Consider the following 21,408-nt stretch of genomic DNA (forward strand, 5'->3'; position numbering starts at 1 on the left):
ATGCAGGCAAGCCCATGAGCCACCACACTCGGCGAAATAACTAATGCAGTTGTTGTACTACTTTGAGACGAAGAATCTTCCGAAAGGTCATAGACTATAGTATACTAAGACGAGAGGCAGGGGAAGGAGTTCAGTGACATCACAGAATGGGGCAAGAAATGGTTGTTTATTTTGGGTTGTTTTGTATCCTGTAGCAACCACAGCGGTCCTCTTATTTCAATCAGAAATAAAAAGATTTATGGGGAAAATTGCAGTAGAGGAGAAGATGTAAGCACTAAAATCAGAAATATGAAAGAGTAACAAAAGAAGGTTCAGTGTCCAATACGAGAAAATGCAGCAAAATGGGTGAGAGAAACACAAGTTTGAGTGAGATACATTGCATTTTTTGGGATACATTTGAGACCAAAACTCTATGAAAATCCCTTCCCTAACTTCTGGATTGCGCAGTACATTTTTCTCCGGGACCCAACTGCAGTTATTCCCATATCCTTGAGATCCTCGAGTGTCAACATTGGCAAAACCTCATCGTCCACCTCGTGAATTTCAAAAACTGGAGCATACCGACCTAACCCTAAGCCGTTGAGCCAAACTCTAACCCCGTCTTCCCCACATACTCCTCTCCCACCATTCCCATTCCTATCACCGCTAGTCCCGCATTTCCAATTCCTCGCGTCCGTATCCGAAGGCCCTGAAAATTCCAGCCCTTCTTGCTGCTCCCTGCCCTCCGAAACCCTAGACCGGATACATCTTCTATTCCCCTGATAAAGCATCTCCCTTTCGTTCCCCTGACCTTCTATCCCCAAATTCTCAAGCGAATGCATTGAGCTCTGCTCTTTCAACGGACTTTCCGAGTTCTCAATCTCGTAATCCCGATACCCCTCATCCACATCCTCCCCCCCGCTGTACTTTTCATCGCCTTCCCGTTCCCCACCTCCTCCGCCTTCGTCGTGCTTCGAGGATACCCAATTAGTCCTCACCCTCTTGGTGCCCGCGGAGGCTCTCCGCTTCGAATCCTTTAACCTCCAGCTCCCAATTGCAACACTATCCAAATTGTTCTCTTTGTCTTCGCCATCTATGGTCTCCTGAAATTCCCCGGCCGAGCTCAAGTTGGTCAAGGGACGAGTTTTAGAGTTCTTGGCAGAGACAGCGGCGTCCTTGCGATTTTCCAAACCAAACTTCCAGGGCTTATTCGTGCGGCGAGCATGGGAATCGTAGGGCTGGTCGCCGCCGATATCCCCCAATCGGACGCTAGGCCTTCGCTGGCGTTTGGATCCAACGGTTTCGGAGGAGACGACGAGAGGGGCAGGACCGCCGTTCATCTGGGCGTCGGGGGGTTGAACATCTGCCATTAGCTAGAAGGAGGAGGGATGATTCGAAATAGGAAGGAATGCAGTGAGAAAAAAGAAGAAAAGGGGGAAAAGAGGTTGGTGGTTAGTTTTTGTGGGTTGAGACTTGAGAGACGAAAGAAAGGGAAGGAGGAATGAAGAAATAGAAGAAGAGAGTGGAGGACGGAAGGAAGAAGCGAGGGAGTGGTGGAATAAGGCCGAAGGGCGAAGGGCGAAGGGCGAAGGGCGATGGGGGAAACATGCCCTGTAAATCGCCGCGTGTCTTCACCATCGGATTTGGCCCCTTAGATTTGGGCCTCCCTTTCAGGATATTTGCTTACCTCTTCGTATTCTTAATTTGGGTAACTCAGGAACCCTAGTTTTGGGCATTTTTCTTTATATGTTCTTTCCCATTTCTATGCACAACCATATTGACATTGATGAACACAAAACAATGACATATAAGGAGGCCATCTATGATCCTTTCAAATGATACTTGATAGAATTACATCAATCATGATCGATTGTATCAATCATGTTCAATTGTCTATTACTTTTGTAGGTAGAGCAACACTTATAAATTGTCACCCATCATTTCATATACCAACAAATCATTTCATATACCAACAAATACTTCTTTTGTAGGCATAGTTGAACCTATTATTATCTTTCTTATCTCTTTGGATCTTGCTAGTATAGTCAAATGAGTGTTTGACGTGTGCACCTAATCAATTTGATGATTTCTCCAAGATGACTAGCCGCGCTTAGAAGAATATTTAACTTGGATTGTTAGAAATGGTATTAGAGCTAGTTACTGGACGGTGTGAGACACTAGTCGAAGTAAAACTAGACCCTCTACATAGTAGAGGCATTTTAAAACCTTGAGGGAAAGCCAAGAAGGAAAAGCCCAAGACAATATCGGCTAGCGGTTGGTTTGGGCTGTTATAAATGGTATCAGAGCCAGACACCGTGCGGTATGCCAGCAAGGACGTTGGCCCTCAAGGGAGTGGATTGTGAGATCCCACGTTAATTTGAGAGGGGAATTGGATTGTAAGATCCCACATTAGTTTGAGAGGAGAACGAACCATTTCTTATATGGGTAAGAGAATTTCTCTCTAACATATGCATTTTGGAACCTCAAACTTGAAAGAAAACTCCAATTTTATGCAAGAAGAATCAGAAGCATTTCCATTTCCCAATGCTTGGAGCTACAACCATCCGCGTTTGATGGCAGTTAGGGTGCACAAACAGGCTCCCCCCTTGACTTGTTGGCGGCAGGAGCAGTGGTAGCGCCACCAGTTGTTGGCCTACAAGATCAAGCAAATCACATCTAGTGAGTACTAACAAGTTAAATGCAACTGTGGAGATATGAAAGATCAAGCTAAAAAGACGTACAGCAATCTCACTCCAAGCTGCAGGGATTTGCTACACTGCTCTTTAGGCCTTGTGATGGCATAAGTGTACAGCCTCTCGACAATTGTTTGGAAAGAGGCAAATTTCATCATGGTATCTGCAAAACCCGCCCCAAGTTTATGGTCCAACATTATCCTCTTGTTATTCATGGAGGATCGTTGAGGAGGAAGGGGCAGTGGTTAAGGGATTTTGATGCTCAAACTTAAATGGAATCTGTCAGACGCCCCCAAAGAGGAACCAGGCCTTTGTAGAGCCTGCAAAAGAAGACAGACAAGCAGAGAGAGATTTTGAAGTTATTAGGAGGAGCAATGCATATTTTCATTATTGAGTTTAATTATTAGTGTCGTAAATCATACCCAAGAGCACCCTCAGAATTGACCTCAGAGTTTGGACGCCAACTTTGACGGCCTCCATGGGGCAAAGAGCAACATCGGCAATGACTTCTGCAGACGCTGAAGCAGCAACGTATATGAAAGTTTTGTAGTTGGCTGCATTCTCTGTTCCAACCATGTAAGAATAGTAGTTCTTGAAGAACTCGTAGGATCCAAACTTGCAGGCACCCTGAGCACTGTAACCGGGCAAGGTATTCTTGTACTTTGTTGGGTCGATCTAAAATTTGGAATGTATATTAAAAGAACATGGAGCTAGAATACATTTTAACTATTTTTTGAGTGGATTATGGGATAAGTATTAGGAGTCCATCACGTTCTTATTACTTCTGAGAAGACCTCGCTAACCATCCTATCCTTGTGAAGCACATTTCCTGGATTATCCCAAAGTCTCACATTGTCCCAAAAAGGAAAGTGTAGGTGAGCCTGAATTATCCCAAAGTCTCACATTGTCGAAGGCGGTGTCTTAACCCTTTCTTCTGCCCTAATAAGCGAATCTAAATGCACACACACACACCAGGGTCCAGTTCATAAAAGAACTGACTAAGATAAAATTATATCCCAAAGAAGCCACATCCACAGGTTCATAATATTAGGCAAGGCACATGGTTATGCCAGAACTTGCCAGGGTTTTTGGGTAGGGGATGGAAAAAATACATATACCATTTAAATCAATATAACATTAGGCAGCGAAACAAATGATGTTATGCCCCCGTCATTGAGCATCCCTCTCCATCTAAAAGGCGTTATTCAGGTACAAGTACAACCCTACAAGTGCCACGATTCCCACTGCAGCAGCTATGGGCAGCACCTTCCTATACCATTTTACGTGATATCAATCAGATACACAATAAATAGTCATTCAAATCACTATGATCACTCGCGAAGATTGTAATTTGAGTTTCCATCTTACCCAATAGCTTCATCTTTCTGGATCTGTGCCTTTCTCGCCTTCCTCGTATCAAATTCGTTAGCATTTTTAGTCACAGATTGCTCATAAGGCCTAAAACGTCGCTTAGGAGCACCACAAACTGTCAAGGCATGATCATCGATATTAGAATTCAGTTTCTTTATTGAACTGGAGCTGAATGTAAATGATTCGAAGTTGGTTTCAAAGACAAGAAGATACTTTGTGTTCTATAAGTTATGTTTCTTTGGTTCTTGTAGATTTATTTTTCAACTTTTCTGTTTACAATTATAGCAGGAACTTCTTCTGTTTTTTTTTTTTTTTTTGTTTTTTTTTTTTTGTTTTAAAGGCGACTCAGCGTCAACAATAAACTAACTGGTCCTATTGAACAGAGAACTTTTGGAATCGATTTGAAGTGGTAGACTCGAGAACTACATGAAATTAAGTTTGGGAAGATGCAGTTGCAAACAAGAAATAACAAAACGCAGGTCAATATCATCCATGCCTGAGAAAGGAAGAGGAGGGAGCAAATTACCAGGACAGAAATACTTATCAGGCAATTTATCAAAAGGCGTTCTGTCGTTGTAAATGTACCTGCATATTCATATTCATGGAAAAGAGAGCGTGAAGAGGGAAACAAAGATGTAAATAAATTAGGTTGAAACGCAGAAAGGAAGGAGAGATACCCGCAATCACGACAGATATAGGCTTGTTTGGATGCGACGCGCATGGAGACCTTGGGGGCAGCTGCAACAGCAGAGTTTTGCTTCCTTAAAGAAGGAATGTTACGTAAAGGAGAGAAGAAGGAGGATTTCAAAGATAAGAAGCTGGAGTGCCTATCAGCGCCGCCGTCTTCCTTAAATAAATCATAATCAATTATGACAGATAACAGAAATGAATTAGATTGAAAAGATGGAGCAATGCAAGTGTAAATGAAGGAGCAGATTAAGAGAGAAAACCTGGTAGATCTTGGAATGTTGGTTGGGCGGTAGCTGGAACCTAAGAGAGGTAGCTGAAACAGAGGCCATTGGAGGTAATAAGAGAGCAGAGCAGAGCAGAGCAGAGAAATTTGAAAAGGGGAAATGTGAAGCAGAAGGAAGGGGAGGAGGAGATATCGATAGGGGGATCGTGGGTGTGGGTTGGGCGTCGTAGGCGAGAGAAACTCAGAAAGAGTGGGTGAAGTGGTGAATGTATGAGTGGCGGACAATCAACAATCTCAATCTTCCCAACCATTTTTATCCTATCCTATCTCCCCCTCCAAACTTACAGACTCGCCAATTCAACCTTTTTTTCTCTTTTCTTTTTTTCCTTATCTTTTAAATAATACTATAACTAAGTTTCTTTTTTTTTTTTTTTCTTTTTTTTCTTTTTTTTCTTTTCATTTAAATATACTTCCTCCTTGAGCAGAGCGCCTTATTTATCAGGATCCCCTCCCTCTCTTTCACATTTTAATGCTACTCTCTATCTACTTCTTCAGCATGCCCCTACAATTGGGGTTGCCTTAGTCCTAATGTTGGCCTGCGTTCAATTATCTTTAGAAACAACATGACAGCAGTAAGTAGCTCATTGAAGCTTCATCGGCAAAAATCACACAAAAAGCTCTCATCTGGGACCGTACACACAGCAATGACCATGTAAATACAGAAAGCTCTCTGGAAATCGTCGTGGTGGAAACGTGAGCCCCACCAAGAGTCGATCTCTTCTGATCTTGGATGAATAGGCATATGGAATCGAATTACTAATGTAAGTGCAAACAGTGTCGTGTCGGCCCAACATGGGGTCTCTTTTAGTGCAAACAGGTGACCACGCCATGAATCACTTGTTTTCGTTTCTACTGCATGAGCAAGTACAGTTACAATGTTTGGCCAATTCTTCTCACTTGGAAACCTAGAAAAAGTCGTAAAATATAGGTTTCTAGGGACTTCTTATCTAGGAAGGTTCTTCTGTTTTCCTTTAAATACTCCAACTTGAAGAAGAGAAAAAACACAAGTAACAAATCAGCTATACTACCAGATCCACAACCAGCTGCATCCAGTAAGAAGCAGACTACAAGCCATTAAATTAAATAAGAGGAAGTGCATAATACATTTTGTAAACTGGTAAGATTGCTATTATCTCTATGAACTAAAATCGTCTACCTTTACACGGTGATAGCATCGGGCAAGGACTCGGGGGCACCACTGCTGCCGTTGAGCACTGTCACGTTTCCATCTGAATCAACATCCACTATTACTGAGTCGCCCTCCTTGATCTCCCTCGCCAGCATCTTCTCAGCCATGCTGTCTTCCAAAAGTCTCATGATTGCCCTTCTTAATGGCCTCGCACCATAGCTTGGGTTATATCCTTCCTCAACCACCCTATCTCTAAATCTCTCTGTCACTTGAAGTTCAACTTCTTTTGCTTTTAATCTATCAAATACCTCCTTCAGCATTATATCCGCAATCTCCTTCACCTCCAGCTTAGTGAGCTGACGGAAGACAATCATCTCATCCAACCTATTCAGAAACTCAGGCCTGAAGTACTGTTTCAGTTCCTCTGTCACCAAGCTCTTGATTCGGTTATAACTACTATCCTTCTCATCATAATCAAGGTCAAACCCTATTCTGCGACCTCCCTTCTCTATAACACTGCTTCCCACGTTTGATGTCATTATCAGAAGTGTATTCTTGAAGTCTACAGTTCTGCCCTTGCTATCCGTCAACCTTCCATCCTCCAAAATTTGAAGCATCATATTGAACACATCAGGATGAGCCTTCTCAATCTCATCAAAGAGCACCACTGTGTATGGACGACGACGAACAGCCTCAGTTAATTGACCACCCTCTGTGTAACCAACATAACCAGGAGGGGAACCAATGAGCTTGGAGACGGTATGCCTTTCCATGAATTCACTCATGTCAAGGCGAATCATTGCTTCTTCAGAGCCAAAATAGTACGCAGCCAATGCTTTTGCCAACTCAGATTTACCAACACCTGTTGGACCAGAAAATATAAAGCTTGCAATTGGACGATTGGGATTCTTGAGACCAACACGAGCTCGACGTATGGCACGGCTGATGGCTTTAACTGCTTCATCTTGACCAATGACCCTCTTATGGAGGGTCTCTTCCATTTTGAGGAGGCGGTCAGATTCGTCAGTAGATACTTTCTCGACAGGAATGCCTGTCCAGGAGGAAACAATATGCTGAATATCAACTTCGGTCACAACAGGGCCAACATCTCCTGCCTCACTTTCAGCCTTGCTCATCTCCTTGCCCTTATCAACTAGAGCAGAGATCTTAGTTTTAAATTCCATTTCTCTATCACGTAATTCTCCAGCCTGTTTAAAGTTCACTAAGTTTCATTAGCTAGAGTTGAATCAACTATTAAAATGGCATGGCAAGCTTAAAAATATAAAATTCTGCATCAGGGAAGAAAAATTAAAGAGAACAAATTTACCTTCTCAAAGTCCTGACTTCTAACAGCCTCATTCTTCTCCTTTGTGATCTGCCTCAGCTCTTTCTCAAGCTCTCTAGCTTCCTCAGGTAGCTGCAAATAACATTAAAATTGTAGCATAATCACATAGGAGAGCAAGAGGAATGGAGAAGTTGCACAGATGATGAGAATGTACTTGCGCATGACGAAGGCGAACCCGAGAACCAGCTTCATCAACCAAGTCAATTGCCTTATCAGGCAAGAATCGATCACTGAAATTTACAGTTATACATCAAAACACACCTTCCACAAATGATTAGGAAAAGTAACTTGGATCTTAGGTAATCATATCAGCCAATAGAGACGTGACAAGGTAGATTTGAACCAAGATGGGTGCATGCAGTCAAAATGTTTTTCCCTCTTTATGTTCCAAGTCCTATAGATGGATGTTTAAGAGAGAGAAGATAAAAGAGAGAAGGAAAAAAAAACTGAATCAGGTGCCTCAGCACCATGCTGAAATCATCAGGCACACCTCGCTTTGAAGACAATGTTTCAAGGTCCCCTAGTGCTTCCAAAAAGCTTCCTCAGAAAACATAAACGGGAAGGCATAGCTCCATGAGCAACCTATAAATTACTAAGGTCCCACAGTACTTCCAAAAAGCTTTCCCCACAAAAAAAAAAAAACATAAACATAAACAGAAGGCGTAGCTCCATGAGCACCCTATAAATTACTGATCTCAATCATCAACCACACACCTGCACACCCGTACAGGTTGTAGAAAAAAGAATTCGTACAAAGTTTGCTCCACGGATCCAGAATAGATATTCAAACAGGATGTGTGGTCTCTTCTTTTCACATGCATAAAAAATGATAACCTGTACTAGTCCAAGCCCACCTCTAGTAGATATTGTCCGCTTTGACCCATTATGTATCGCCGTCAACCTCACGATTTTAACATGTGTCTGTTAAGAAGAGGTTTCCACACCCTTATATGGAATGTTTCGTTCCCCTCTCCAACCGATGTGGGATCTCACAGTCCACCCCCTTGAGAGTCCAACATTCTCGTTGGCACACCGTTTGATGTTTGGCTTTGATACCATTTGTAACAGTTCAAGCCCACCACTAGCATATATTGTCCGCTTTGGCCCATTACGTATCACTGTCAACCTCACAATTTTAAACGTGTCTATTAAGGAGAGGTTTCTACGTCCTTATAAGAAATGCTTCGTTCTCTTCTCCAATCGATGTGGGATCTCACACAACCCATTACTGAAGTTGTTGAGCATGAAGATAAGAAGTATGGCAGACACAATCAAGAACATTTTCATCTTGATACTTCATCAACACTATAAGCTTTTTGCAACAGACGTTGTCAGAATCACTCAATAGTAACATACCTGATGTACTGGTATGACAGTTGTGCAGCAGCTACTAATGCTTCATCCGTGTATCGAAGTTTGTGGTGGATTTCATAGCGCTCTCTGAGGCCTTTCAAAATCTGTATGGTTTCATCCACAGACGGTTCCGGCACTTTGACGGGCTGAAATCTCCTTTCTAAGGCCGGATCCTTCTCAATGTGCTTCCTGTATTCATCCAATGTTGTGGCTCCAATGCACTGTAAAAATAGAGAACCAGCTAATTAGATAATACTGGGAGTCAAGAAATATAAGGTCCAACTCCAAAAGACACATTTTAACAAATGATTGAAAACTACTAGCCGGTAAGGTGAAAAAAAAAAAAAAAAAATCTCAAATACATAAGTATGTATAATCCTATATTTTGCAACTATATTACATTTTGTCGTAATGGATATCTTTTTGTTAAACGAAATCCTAGAATCTGCCCAAAATAAAATTTAGCATATAAAAGTAGAGACAAGATCAAGGACGCTAGTCTTGGTTCTAACAAAGAAACGGTGACATATACACTTGACAGGTCCAGTTCTTAGATTCTTAAATAGGCACTTTTGAAGCTCCCTACTGATTCCTTAGAAACTGATCTCCTCCTTGTGCATCTAGTTTGCAGCAGTTGAGGGCCAAATAAAGTTAGTCTCCCAAAGAAAAATCGAAGTCACGCTCTTCACCAAAGGAAAATCAGAGCTTTTCTTGTGGCTCACATATGGTTGGTAAAAAACCAGAAAATTTTCACCGTGAAAGAGAGATCCTTCATCTTTGTGATATTGTTCATTACACAACCTCATTTTGGAGTGCCCTTCAAAGATAATGGTTTGGTAATTATACAGTTCTAATATTAACCTAGAATGGAAAGTCTTCAGGCAATAGCTTAGTTTCCCAGCCTCTAAGATGTTTTGGCCTTTTTTACTTGGGTCACTTATCACAATTTTTTTAATATTAAAAAAAAAAAGGATCAAAATCATACTATCCTAATGAGATGCCCAAGATTACCACCTGCAGTTCACCTCTTGCAAGGGCAGGTTTCAATATATTTGCCGCGTCGATAGCTCCTTCTGCAGCCCCTGCTCCAATTAATGTGTGCACCTCATCAATGAAAAGGATAATCTCATCACTTTGTTTAATTTCCTCCATAAGTTTCTTTAATCTTTCCTCAAACTCTCCACGATATTTTGTGCCAGCTACGAGAAGTCCCATATCCAGGGTTATGACCTACATCACAGAAAGAATTTAATACATACTTCAATAACAAGTTATTTTCAAAATAATGAAGGAAAATAGCTAGTTCAAATAAATGTTCAGACCAGGTTTAACAAACACAATTCAATACGTCCAGCAATCTCTTGATTTATCTCAAGGAACATTTGTCAGAGCTTGCTAACTTATAGAACTAAAGACAATTTTAATTTAAGTGAAGCCATAAAAATGGCCTACAGAGCCTCCGGTACTAGTAAAATAACAAAAAGAAGTGTAAAGCTTAATTACCGTTATAATATGATGAATATAATTGCACAATACTTAAATAAATCTGGCATAATTTCTTAAAAGGTTGAAAGCTAATGCAATTCAGAAGAAACCACATGCTGAAAATGTGAAACCCAGAGTAAGGACGGACTAATAATAAACACATAAAAAATATATATTATATTAAAAGAAAAAAAAAATCATTTTTTTCATTCCAGAAGTTAATTATTATATTTAAAAGAAAAAATATATATATATATATATATAAATTTTCCTCTTCCATGTTTTCATTTTAAAGGAAAAGAAAAGATACATTCAGTTAAAAACGTGAAAAGTACAAAAGGATAGGGAAACTGAAGGGGCTCATTAAAGGTGCTCCAGTTAGGTTCAACTTTAAAAAATACACTACAGGAGAAGAGGCAACAATACGCCAAGGGGAGCTCACAGAATGAATCAAATACCGCACTTCACCCGTTCTCTGGCCGTAATATCAAAATTTTAAAGTTCCTTCTTTCCAAATTTCCAAGAGAAGCAGACCCGGTTGCAAACCACAAAATTCACTGCTTTAGTGATGAAGACACAAGCAATTGATTCTTTAATACACAACAAGAAGGTATTTTCTTAAACTCTTTAGAAAGGAACTAGTTGTTGTGGGAAATATTCTAACCTTCTTTCCTTCGATTGTTTCAGGAACATCCCCATTAGCAATCCTTTGTGCCAGGCCTTCTGCAATAGCAGTTTTCCCAACACCAGGCTCACCAATGAGGCAAGGATTATTTTTTGTTCGCCGGCCCAAAATTTGTGTTACACGTTCAATTTGCTGCTGCCTTCCAACAACAGGATCTAGTTTACCCTGGAGAGGCAAGAAACTGACATTAGAATCTAGAACCCATGTTTCTACACAACAAACAACTCCTTATCATATCATAAGTCACCGGAAATATATTTCAAGAGCACCTCTTCAGCCAGCTTAGTTAAGTTTGTGCCGTACTCTTCCAGAGTTGGCATCTTGTTCCCACTGCTCCCTCCTCCAACACCAGCACCAACAGCCTCTGTGCTCTCACCAACCATTCGAATTACCTGTTCACTCAATTTATAAAATATTAAGTTAAAAATAAAATAAAATAAATGTATAGTGTCGGGATGAAATTCTTGCCTGAGTGCGAATGTTACTAGGATCAGCACCCAAGTTTTCAAGAACACGAGCTGCAACGCCCTCACCTTCACGAAGTAGACCCAGAAGCAAGTGCTCTGATCCAATATAATTGTGACCTGAAAATGCAGCAAAATAAGGTTCATGCAGGTTTAGTAGTCAATACAACGTTAAGAAGTCAAACAACATATAGAACGCAGGACCCATCTAATGGAACATGGATCTATATATCTATAGGCATACATATCCATACACACAAGCACACATGGACATCCCTTCTAGCTATTGGCTACGATCCAATGAAAAATCTTCCAGTTCAAAACAAAAATAGAAAAGAGTAGAATTTGTAAATTTTTCACGTTGAAAGAAAAACTGAATACTTCTATCAATAACATGCTTCCAATGAAGCTTATATAAACACGAGCTACATCCTACTACTCCATGGAGAGACTGTGTGCACCAATATTAGTTCCAGCAGACAACAACGACTCTGACTTGAACCCATGATCTTGACTCAAATTCCCACGAAAGCCTCAAGTTCTTCCTTACCACAAAGCTGCCCTTGAGGGTGAAGTTCAAGTTGAATGAAAAAAGAACATACAAACATGCATAATAAAAGAAAAAAATACTAAGAAAATTGAAATTGATAACTATACAGAGAGAATTAATTTGATTTTACTGTTCTGTTTTGTTCCCTTTTTTTTTAATTCTTTTTTTTTTTTTTTTTTTTTTTTTTTTTTGTCCCAAGTGGGGGATGGGAAAGAGATGTTACCAAGTTGGCGAGCTTCCTCGAGAGAAAGTTCCAAAACACGCTTTGCACGAGGAGTGAAGGGAATTTCTACAGCAACAAACCCGCTGCCCCGACCAATTATCTTCTCCACCTCCACGCGCGCGTCTTTAAGATTAATTCCCATGGATTTAAGAACCTTGGCAGCGATACCAGTACCTTCGCCAATAAGACCTAAAAGTATCTGCTCTGTGCCAACAAAATTGTGACCAAGCCGCCTCGCTTCCTCCTGGGCAAGCATGATAACTTTAATTGCCTTTTCTGTGAATCGCTCAAACATGGCTCTTGGGACACATCTGGTAGCCTTTCGTCGCCTAGAAGAGATTGTAATGGCCACCTTGGAATGAAAATCCTGTCTAGTTCTCAACATGTTATCCAAAGAATTAAATCCTCTAAGTCCAGAGAAACTTCTTATTCTCGAACCAGATGCATGAACGCTGGCCATCATTCTAACAGCCCGTTTTACATTTACTGATCCTCTTGATAGGCCATTCTTCCTTCCACCAACCAGACCAGGAATATTTGTGGACTGAACAAGAACTCTAGCCATGATGTCCACCGACTGTTAGCGTTTAAAGAGGAAGATGTTAATGGAGGGTCTCCTCAAAGAAGTGCTGCTAGCCAGATAGTGGTAGCACGAAAATAAGGTATTAACGAAAAAACGCTTAAGGAAAGTCTGTCAAAACGCAATATTAAACAAAGTGGAGAAAATCTTAACAAGTATTTAAAGAAAAAAAAAAAAGAAACAGTATAGTTTTATCAATTAGGGCTTCTGAATCTTGTTGTCATAGGTTGTAGGGGCGGGCATATCCTGGCGGGGAATCTAAGTCCGGTTTCGAAGAACAGTGAATTGAGTCGAGTAGAAACGAAGAAGAACATAATTGAGATGAAGGAAGAGATAGATAGATAGATAGTGAGGGATAAGGTAAAAGAAGAAAAGAAAAGAATCAGAAGTAAAATGAAAGATAGGGTGGAGAGAGAGACCTTGAAGAACTTGAAGCTGAAGCTGATAGATAGGGTGTTCGGTGGGAAGGCAAGACGGAGGAGAAGATGAGAGGAGGAGCCTCTCTATTATTATTTATTATGGTGAGTTTGATAACTCAAACAAATATAAAATATAAAATACAAACATGCGGTGTGCCTCCGTCGTGTCCACAAAATTATGGATTTTATTCACCTCCCAATCCTACAAATCATATTTCCAATTTTTCTAAATATCTCTTTTGTATTTTTATACCTATTACTTTCATTTTTATATATTTTTTTTATTTTTCTCTCTCTCTAATATAGCATGCATTTTAGCGGTAAATTGGCAATATTTTTAGTGCATCACACGTCCATTTTAGTAGTAAATCATATGATCATTTGTACATTAAAATTCATTTAATATGTGTTTTACTTTCTGTACGGCTGGGTGTATGTCTCCAAAGCAAAGGAATGGCCTGAAGATATAGCGTGGCGCCCCGAGGGAAGTGTATCGATGTTGAACGTCAATAGGACTGAATAGTTTGGCGTGTCTGCTGCTCCCTTTCCTTGCAATTGCATGAGTTGAAAGAAATTTCAGGAAGAAGGGGAGGAGTTTGGAGTTTGGAGTTCATCTTTTGGTCATCTGTCAACTCCACGTCGTCGTTGACCTGAATCTGCAACCTGAAGAGTGGAGTTGAAGGCTTGAACCCAACAAAACATTCCATCTTCCTCCATTCTATTTTCCTTTCCTTTTTCTTACATTTTCTGCTCATGGGTAACTGCTTCTCCGATCACGCCGCTGCCCGCTCTGCCGTTGGTGCCACTGTCTTCTCCCAAAATAATACTTCCAACGTCGCCGTAGATTGTTTCTTGTTGTCTCGGGGCTATCGTGGCCTCTATTCCCAGATCGAGGTCCTCTTCCCCCCCCCACCCCTTTTTTTTTTGGAGCCCCTAACCTTTTCTACTTTGTTGCTGATCCCAATTGGGTTCTGTTCTCTCTACTGTGGTATACACATTAAGTTTTGCTCTACAATGATTCCGCCTATTCTTCTTCTGCGTCGACCTCGGTTTTAGATTTTTTCTGTTCCGACTTGTAGTCATGGTTGCTTCAGCTGTTGTTGCTTATTCTTAATTTCATAAAGTTTGTAACCATCTAACTCATTCCATCCTCCTATTTCTTCTCCTTTATCTAATAATTGCAGATATCATTCTCTGCATCTAACTTGCGCGACCGTGATGTATGCTCAAAGGTCGGTATCTCTTTTATTGACGTCGAAAGACTGTACATCTTGATAACCATTTTCATGTAAGATATAGCCTTTTATTTCCTTCCAAAGAATAACACTCATAAATTAGGCATTTTATGCCTAAGTTTACAAGGATGCCGTAGTAGTTGCATCGCTAGACTGAGTGAAAAGATATCATCAATTCGCTGAAGTACTTCCATTCCTGAAGCTCTTTTTAAGTGATCGAGGATATCTAATGGATATTTACTCACTTGGAAGTCCCATTTTTTGCAAGTTTGGTTTAGACCCCAACTTTGGATTTATTAATGTTAGTTCAATACCTGTCCGTCTGCTGATGCCATTGTTTCTTCAAAAAATTCTTATCGGAAGTTTTATTTTCCTCAGAGTGATCCAATGCTGGTTGTCTACGCAAAAAGACGGGACGGATCTCTAGAAGAGCTCGACCGCACTGAAGTAGTTCAAAATTCATTAAATCCAAAATGGATCCATAAGCTTAATATTAACTATCAATTTGAGGTTGTGCAAACTTTGGTGTAAGTTTAAATGTTTGTTTTTCTATCTCTAGTTCACCAGATTAACATCTTGCTGGTGCTACGATAATCAAGGCATTGATATCTTATCGCAGGTTCTTTGTGTATGACGTTGATACTCAATATCACAGCCTAGGAGTAAAGGTAGACAGCCACGAGAACTTTTATTGCTTAACATATCCTTTGTGCCGAATATAGTTTAATTTTGACTAGAGATCTGTTATTAAACACATAATAGTAGATCTAGTATAACCAATACTCTCTAGCTTGAAGGGTGATATGTCATACTTGGTTGAGTTCCTATTTTTTCCTCATCTTCTTTTCCCTACACCAGCTAGTATATTAATCTCTTGGAAAACTAGACATATCAGACTTTAACCATTTACCAGAAATCATTACTTGATTCATTAATTATTTATATTTTTATGAGAAGAAGAAGGGTGCAAATAATGTTGACGTTCTGTTCTAAAGCATTATACTTACTACATTGTAATTATATGCTTGAGATTCAGTTGATGATGGAGACTCTTAATTGTGCAGATGCTGAAGCTAGATGAACAGCAATATCTTGGTGAAGCAACCTGTGTACTATCTGAGGTATTGCATGTAGTTTAAATTGTATATTCTATCATGCTGAGCATTTACTTGCATATGATTTGAGTGCTATATGCTGAATGTGGCTATTGAATACTTAGTATGCTTTCCGTTACAATCATGTAGAGGGATATTATTTGCAGTCTAAGACAAATTATTTAGTTCGTGAATTTAGATTAATTTCACCACTGGCCTTTTCTATCTTGCAGATAGTTACCCAATCAGACAGGTCACTTACATTGAATCTAGTATATAGAGAAGAGTCAACCAGCTCTACTCATCCACACCACTGTGGAAAACTTACTGTTCATGCTGAGGAGTGTTTTAGCTCAAAGACCACAACAGAGATGATATGTGTTCAAACTTGGGACACAAGGATCTCTTCTCAAGAATTGTATGCAGTGTTGAGATGTTAATTCATTTCCATTTGTTATCTGTACAAGGAATGTGAATTATGTTTGTTGCATTTTCTGATTCATGGTATAGGACCCTTTTCTGGTTATTTCAATAACTGTGGAGAGTAAGAGCTCCATTCCAGTTTGCAAAACTGAAGTAATAAAGAATGATTTAAATCCCACATGGAAGCCTGTTGTAACGCCCCTAATTTTCTTTAACCTAATTAGTGACGTCACCCATGCATACTTATCTTATTAGGGGGAATACTTATCTTATTAGGGGGAAGCTCATCATAAATAACCTTGAAATAGTCTTTCATAAAGATTCATGAATCCAAAACAAAACCTAAACTCCGAAAATAAACCTTCAATACTGAATTCAAAATAAATCGAAATAAAACGATACTCAATCCTATAACTTAAAACAGTCTAATAAAAGTAAACTCCTAAAAATATCCCGTCTCCAACTTCCATGGTGGCCTCAGCTCCGCCGTCAATCGTACATTGGCGCCTTGCCTTTACCTGAAAAATGTAGGTAGCACGTGGCTTGAGTATTTTATGAAATACTCAGTAAGTCACCCCACTGTTGGGGTTAGGAATGCAAACACATGCAACATATGAGCGGGACCTAACTTTTCATAAACTTTCATAGCCTTGGGCGCTTTTCTATTCCGGGTAGGGTTGGATGTGTGGTACTCCTTCACACATGGCCCATGTACGTGTACATGAACCCACCAGGCGAGCTCTTATACGTACCCCCTGGGCCTGACTTGGTCGGGCACAACGTGTTACACGTAGCCGGACACCACAGAACAGAAAAGGGCCCGCATGATATCATGGCGAACATAAATATCGTATTTCATTCTTTCGTATCATAAAGGGGAAGAATCCCGATGCACGTGACATACATATATGCATGAGGTCCCTTAACATATTTAACATGGCATATTACATATACATTCCAGTTGCATAAACATCTCATGACATGACTCGATAATTCTACGTGTATCTATGGCATCAACCAACATATTCATGGCATACAATACTAACATCTCATTCATGACATAACATAAACAGTCAACAGTCAACACAAGTTCATACATCACATAACATACACAATCTACGGTCAACACAATCTATACATCACATAATCATATCACATAAAATATGGTGCATGCAGGGGCCACAGGGCACGCACCATCATACAACACGTAGTAAGCTAACTCCAACAGTAAGGTCACTTACCTCGATGGTCTTGGTTGAAGTCACTCACAACGAGCTAATCCCAGCGGTTAAATATGTCCTATGATAACCACATAAAAATTTATAACCTTTCATAAGGTACCCTAGCCAAACCTCATGCTATTTATCAAAATAAACCCTCGACCTAATCTGTCTGTAATGTTTAGGAGCCATACTGATCTCGGATGGTAAAACTAAGGGCAGAAACGGCTTCAGAAGGGCCAAAAACCTTGGAATCGATATATTATAGTGATACCGATTCACCAAGCCGAGCTGCCGAGCCGACCAATTAAGCCGCCAAGCTGAGCTGCGGGATTTGACGGAGCCGAGCTGCGGGTTTTGACGGAGCCGAGCTGCCGTACACGTCAAGCTGGGCCGAGAGCACGCGTGCGGAGCCGAGACCAAGGCTGCAGCGCGCGTCCGCGTTGGGCTGAAACGCACAAGGCCCGCGTTCGTTCCGTGGGCTGGTCCAGAGGCCGAACGTGAACCCAACCCGTTTTCCTTCGTCTTCCTTACCCGAAATCTCGCAAAAACCCTAATCGTCGCTGCGCCGCCAACGACGTCGTCACAACCCCGATCGACGCGACGACACCCTTTGCCTATTCCGACCGACGCGCAACGATATTCAACACCGATAGCCTCGGTCGCTTCTCCCTCCGGCCACTCACCGAAGAAAATCCAGCGAACCACCTCACACGTTTTTCCTGGCTAACCCTCTCGATTTTTCCGTACTCTCAGACACACTCGAAAACCCTAAACGTTTAGAGAGCAAAAGTTGTTTTCAATGAAGGAGGAGAGTTGTATATGGGAATATAAAAGGTCTAGTAATTTCCTTGCTAGAAATCATACCTTTTCCAGCGACAATAAATGAAGCATAATATCTTTTCGTTTTTTGGCAGCAAAAATAAAATCTTAGCATAAAATGTAAAATAAATAAAACAAAAATTTGAATCCTTACACCCTGAATATGCAACAAGCTGCAAGCAAGGTACAATGTACTCCTTAGGACAATTTAAAACAAATGACCCCCCAATTAAGCATGGGCCATCACGCTAATCACTGTTGTGAATTTAATTAGCATACAACATTGTGAATCCTATTAAATGTTTTGGTCCTTTCGTATTTAATCTACCTTTGCAGCTCATTTTTCTGTAAGTTGTCTAGAAGTATGAGAATTGGTGCATCATGTGCTTTACAACCCAAGAATCATATTGATAGTTTAATATTTAATTTATGTCATTCTGAGTGCAGATTATGTATTTCTACAGGGAAATAAAATAGGTATTATCCGTAGAGAGCATCTGATTTTCTGCTTTCTTATTGATTTTTGTATTTAATTGCAGGACAGCGCCTTAATAATAGAGTGTTTTAACTTCAATAGCAATGGAAGGCACGAGTTGATTGGGTAAATAGAGAGATTATGCTTCCTGAGTTTTTTTTTTTTTTTTTTTTTTTCCTTATTTTTAAATGAGTTCTTGAGTGCATGTGTTTCATTGTGACTTTGTGTGTTTTCTTTCTAATCAGAAAAGTTCAAAAGTCACTTGTGGAGTTGGAGAAGCTTTTTTTAAGTGGGGAGGGAGATAACTTATTCTCACTTCCTGCCGCTGGACATGATTACCATAACAAAGTCTCGAATAGAACTCCCAATGATATCCTTTGAGTTGTTTTTGTTCTTGGTTTCTACAATCGATTTTATTTATGAGTTCTGATTCCATTTCAGGTACTAAAAAGCCAACTATTTGTGGACAAATTCACTGAGAGCGTCCAACAAACATTCCTTGATTACTTGGCTGGTGGCTATGAAATGAACTTCATGGTGGCTGTTGATTTCACGGGTAACTATTATTCTTGTACAATAAAATTATAGTTCTAAACCATAAATTCTCATACTCCGAATTATTTGTTACTGAGTTTGTCCGATGGCTCACTGAAGGTAGTGTTTTTCTAAAGCATACTTTCTCAACATGTATGTCAAGCAGTCATATTGGTTTTTTGCTGTTTGCATTAGAATTTAACTCACGACCTACCCCCTCAGCTGGCTGAACCGAACTAGCTGTTGGCTGTGGCTGTACAACACATTCTCACCATCTAGTTTCCGTGGTTTTCTTTTAGCTTCAAATGGAAACCCTCGCCTTCCTGATTCCTTGCATTTCATTGATCCTTCAGGACGGCCAAATTCATACCAGCAAGTGAGAAATGGATCCCTGATTTGAGCTCTACAAGTTTTTATTTTTTCCTAATTGATTGAGACCTACCTCTTGACTATTTCAGGCAATCATAGAAGTTGGAGAGGTATTGCAATTTTATGACTCAGATAAACGCTTTCCTGCCTGGGGGTTTGGAGCACGACCTATTGATGGTCCAGTCTCTCACTGTTTCAACCTAAATGGAAGTAGTCACCACTGTGAGGTGGAACGGTTGCATAATACAAATTCACTTTCTGTTCCCCTAGATATTAATATTGCCAAATTCAACGTGCTTCTGTGTTAAACAATTGTAAGTTATCATTTAGGTTGAAGGAACTCAAGGAATTTTGATGGCATATACAAGTGCGCTCCATAATGTGTCTCTTGCAGGACCAACACTTTTTGGGCCTGTGATTAACAATGCTGCATTAATTGCCAGTCAGTCTCTTGCAAATGGTGGGCGGAAGTACTTTGTTTTGCTAATAATCACTGTAAGAGCAAACAACCACTGAGTTATTTTTTACGATAATTTTGTAGTAGTCCACAATATGTCCTTCTGTGTGCACGCTCTGTGCATCACGAACTACATCTTATCCCAGTTTGTCCATTATTCCTCATCATCAGGGCATGTTACTTACATTTATTTTTCTGGGGGACACTGAAAGATCCCCCTGTTTAAGCTTCAAGGTTTTGTCTCTGATGATGGCCGATTATCTGTAGGATGGAGTGGTAACAGATCTCCAAGAAACTAAAGATGCTCTTGTGAAGGCATCTGATCTGCCACTGTCTATTCTCATTGTTGGAGTGGGTGGAGCTGACTTTAAAGAAATGGAGGTATTTACTTTACTTATATGTTCCTTCACAACTGATATCTATACGGCATTCAGGTGGCGTGAAGAAGCCACAGGGGAACTAATTTTAACTAGCTGGGAGTTTTTTTTTTTTTTTTCCCCCTTTTAATTTTGGTTGTTTTTGGAGATCACGGTTGTTTTGTCCACCTTACCTGTTTTCATTTCTTAACCAAGAAAATGTTTATGTTTAACAGCGCAAGTAAGATCAGTTTTGTTTTGTTATACATTATTTAATTATATTTCCAAATGCTCAAAGGCCTTAAATCAGAGTTACAACCTTATAATTTTACTGGAATGTTAGGTCTCTTCTCTAATTTCCCATTGTATCGGAGTTGATTCTATTTAAGCTCTACACAGGTTTTAGATGCGGATAAGGGAGAGAGACTTGAAAGCGCAACTGGACGTGTTGCTTCACGAGATATAGTCCAGTTCGTTCCATTCCGTGATGTACAAGGTGAGTAATTCTCTACAATGAAATTTGGATTCAACCATGATACGAAATGTGGAAAACTCCTGTCATGCTTATAGCTAACGTTATACTTATAGGTGGAGAGATTTCTGTTGTTCAAGCATTGCTAGCAGAAGTACCTCATCAATTTCTGACCCATGTTCGAAGTAGAGATGTTCAACCAAATTCTTGATCAAGCTGATCGTACGGAACACGTGCCTGAGAAATTGAACATTTATTTGTGCAGTCATCGCAAGATGGGCAGTTGTGAGATGTTGGACTGAGCTTAAAATCTTTCGTTTGCAGCTCAGTGTTCATACCAATGCTATGGATATATCAATTCGATGGTTGGCGTTTTTCCACGGGGGATACAAGTTTACTCGAGAGTGATTGTCGGCTTAGTTTTGCCAGGAACCCTTTTCCATTCGTATCAGAGAGATTTCTTGTATTCATATCTTCTGCTTTGCAACTTTATTTGCTGATTCAATGAATAGAGAAAAATCATCACATGCAACAACATAACCATGCACAAACATGCGCCGTGATAAAAGCCACCACATTCATCGTACTTCAGAACTCATTTACGTCCAGAAAACACTAATACAATAAAAATTGGTACTTCAGAACTCATTTACGTCCAGAAAACACTAATACAATAAAATTTGATACATGTCATGAGAAAAC

General features: G+C 40.1%; 5 protein-coding genes across 6 annotated transcripts; 1 reads left to right on the forward strand and 4 right to left on the reverse strand.

Moving 5' to 3' along the window:
• Positions 1–254: 254 nt before the first annotated feature.
• On the reverse strand, positions 255–1,819 carry LOC111793312 (uncharacterized). The gene has a single exon (XM_023675147.2). It carries the CDS (start codon positions 1,347–1,349, stop codon positions 411–413), a length of 939 nt encoding a protein of 312 aa, XP_023530915.2. The 5' UTR covers positions 1,350–1,819; the 3' UTR covers positions 255–410.
• A 740-nt stretch (positions 1,820–2,559) lies between these two features.
• On the reverse strand, positions 2,560–3,478 carry LOC111793380 (mitochondrial phosphate carrier protein 3, mitochondrial-like). Its single transcript, XM_023675222.2, has 5 exons — positions 3,455–3,478; positions 3,105–3,347; positions 2,941–2,992; positions 2,721–2,835; positions 2,560–2,632 (listed from the first exon to the last, which is right to left on the reverse strand). The coding sequence occupies exons 1-5, from the start codon at positions 3,476–3,478 to the stop codon at positions 2,560–2,562; spliced, it is 507 nt and encodes a 168-aa protein (XP_023530990.2).
• Positions 3,479–3,658: 180 nt separating this feature from the next.
• Positions 3,659–6,314, reverse strand: LOC111793604 (uncharacterized). 2 transcript variants are annotated; one of them, XM_087123245.1, is made up of 6 exons: positions 6,173–6,314; positions 4,994–5,046; positions 4,721–4,890; positions 4,570–4,628; positions 4,041–4,158; positions 3,659–3,942 (listed from the first exon to the last, which is right to left on the reverse strand). In XM_087123245.1, exons 1-6 carry the CDS (start codon positions 6,189–6,191, stop codon positions 3,864–3,866), a joined length of 498 nt encoding a protein of 165 aa, XP_086979371.1. In that variant the 5' UTR covers positions 6,192–6,314; the 3' UTR covers positions 3,659–3,863. The 2 variants fall into 2 exon arrangements, with proteins under 2 accessions (XP_086979371.1, XP_023531329.1); XM_023675561.2 differs by lacking the exon at positions 6,173–6,314 and having other exon boundaries at positions 4,994–5,305.
• On the reverse strand, positions 6,065–13,388 carry LOC111793601 (chaperone protein ClpC, chloroplastic). The gene is made up of 10 exons (XM_023675558.2): positions 13,250–13,388; positions 12,251–12,827; positions 11,482–11,597; positions 11,283–11,405; positions 10,993–11,178; positions 9,858–10,073; positions 8,847–9,064; positions 7,645–7,720; positions 7,473–7,562; positions 6,065–7,353 (listed from the first exon to the last, which is right to left on the reverse strand). The coding sequence occupies exons 2-10, from the start codon at positions 12,813–12,815 to the stop codon at positions 6,175–6,177; spliced, it is 2,769 nt and encodes a 922-aa protein (XP_023531326.1). The 5' UTR covers positions 12,816–12,827; positions 13,250–13,388; the 3' UTR covers positions 6,065–6,174.
• LOC111793603 (protein BONZAI 1) lies at positions 13,347–21,176 on the forward strand. Its single transcript, XM_087123246.1, is given in 18 exon segments — positions 13,347–14,143; positions 14,434–14,481; positions 14,863–15,011; positions 15,104–15,152; positions 15,549–15,605; positions 15,812–15,953; positions 15,956–15,996; positions 16,089–16,195; positions 18,200–18,227; positions 18,583–18,644; positions 18,764–18,866; positions 18,960–19,074; positions 19,352–19,428; positions 19,511–19,648; positions 19,752–19,916; positions 20,146–20,259; positions 20,634–20,730; positions 20,823–21,176. Coding segments are annotated over 18 exon segments (1,737 nt in total). The 5' UTR covers positions 13,347–14,002; the 3' UTR covers positions 20,927–21,176.
• Positions 21,177–21,408: the final 232 nt, after the last annotated feature.

This window comes from Cucurbita pepo, chromosome 4, assembly GCF_057944985.1.
Source record: "Cucurbita pepo subsp. pepo isolate OVF chromosome 4, ASM5794498v1, whole genome shotgun sequence".
Lineage (NCBI taxonomy): Eukaryota > Viridiplantae > Streptophyta > Magnoliopsida > Cucurbitales > Cucurbitaceae > Cucurbita > Cucurbita pepo.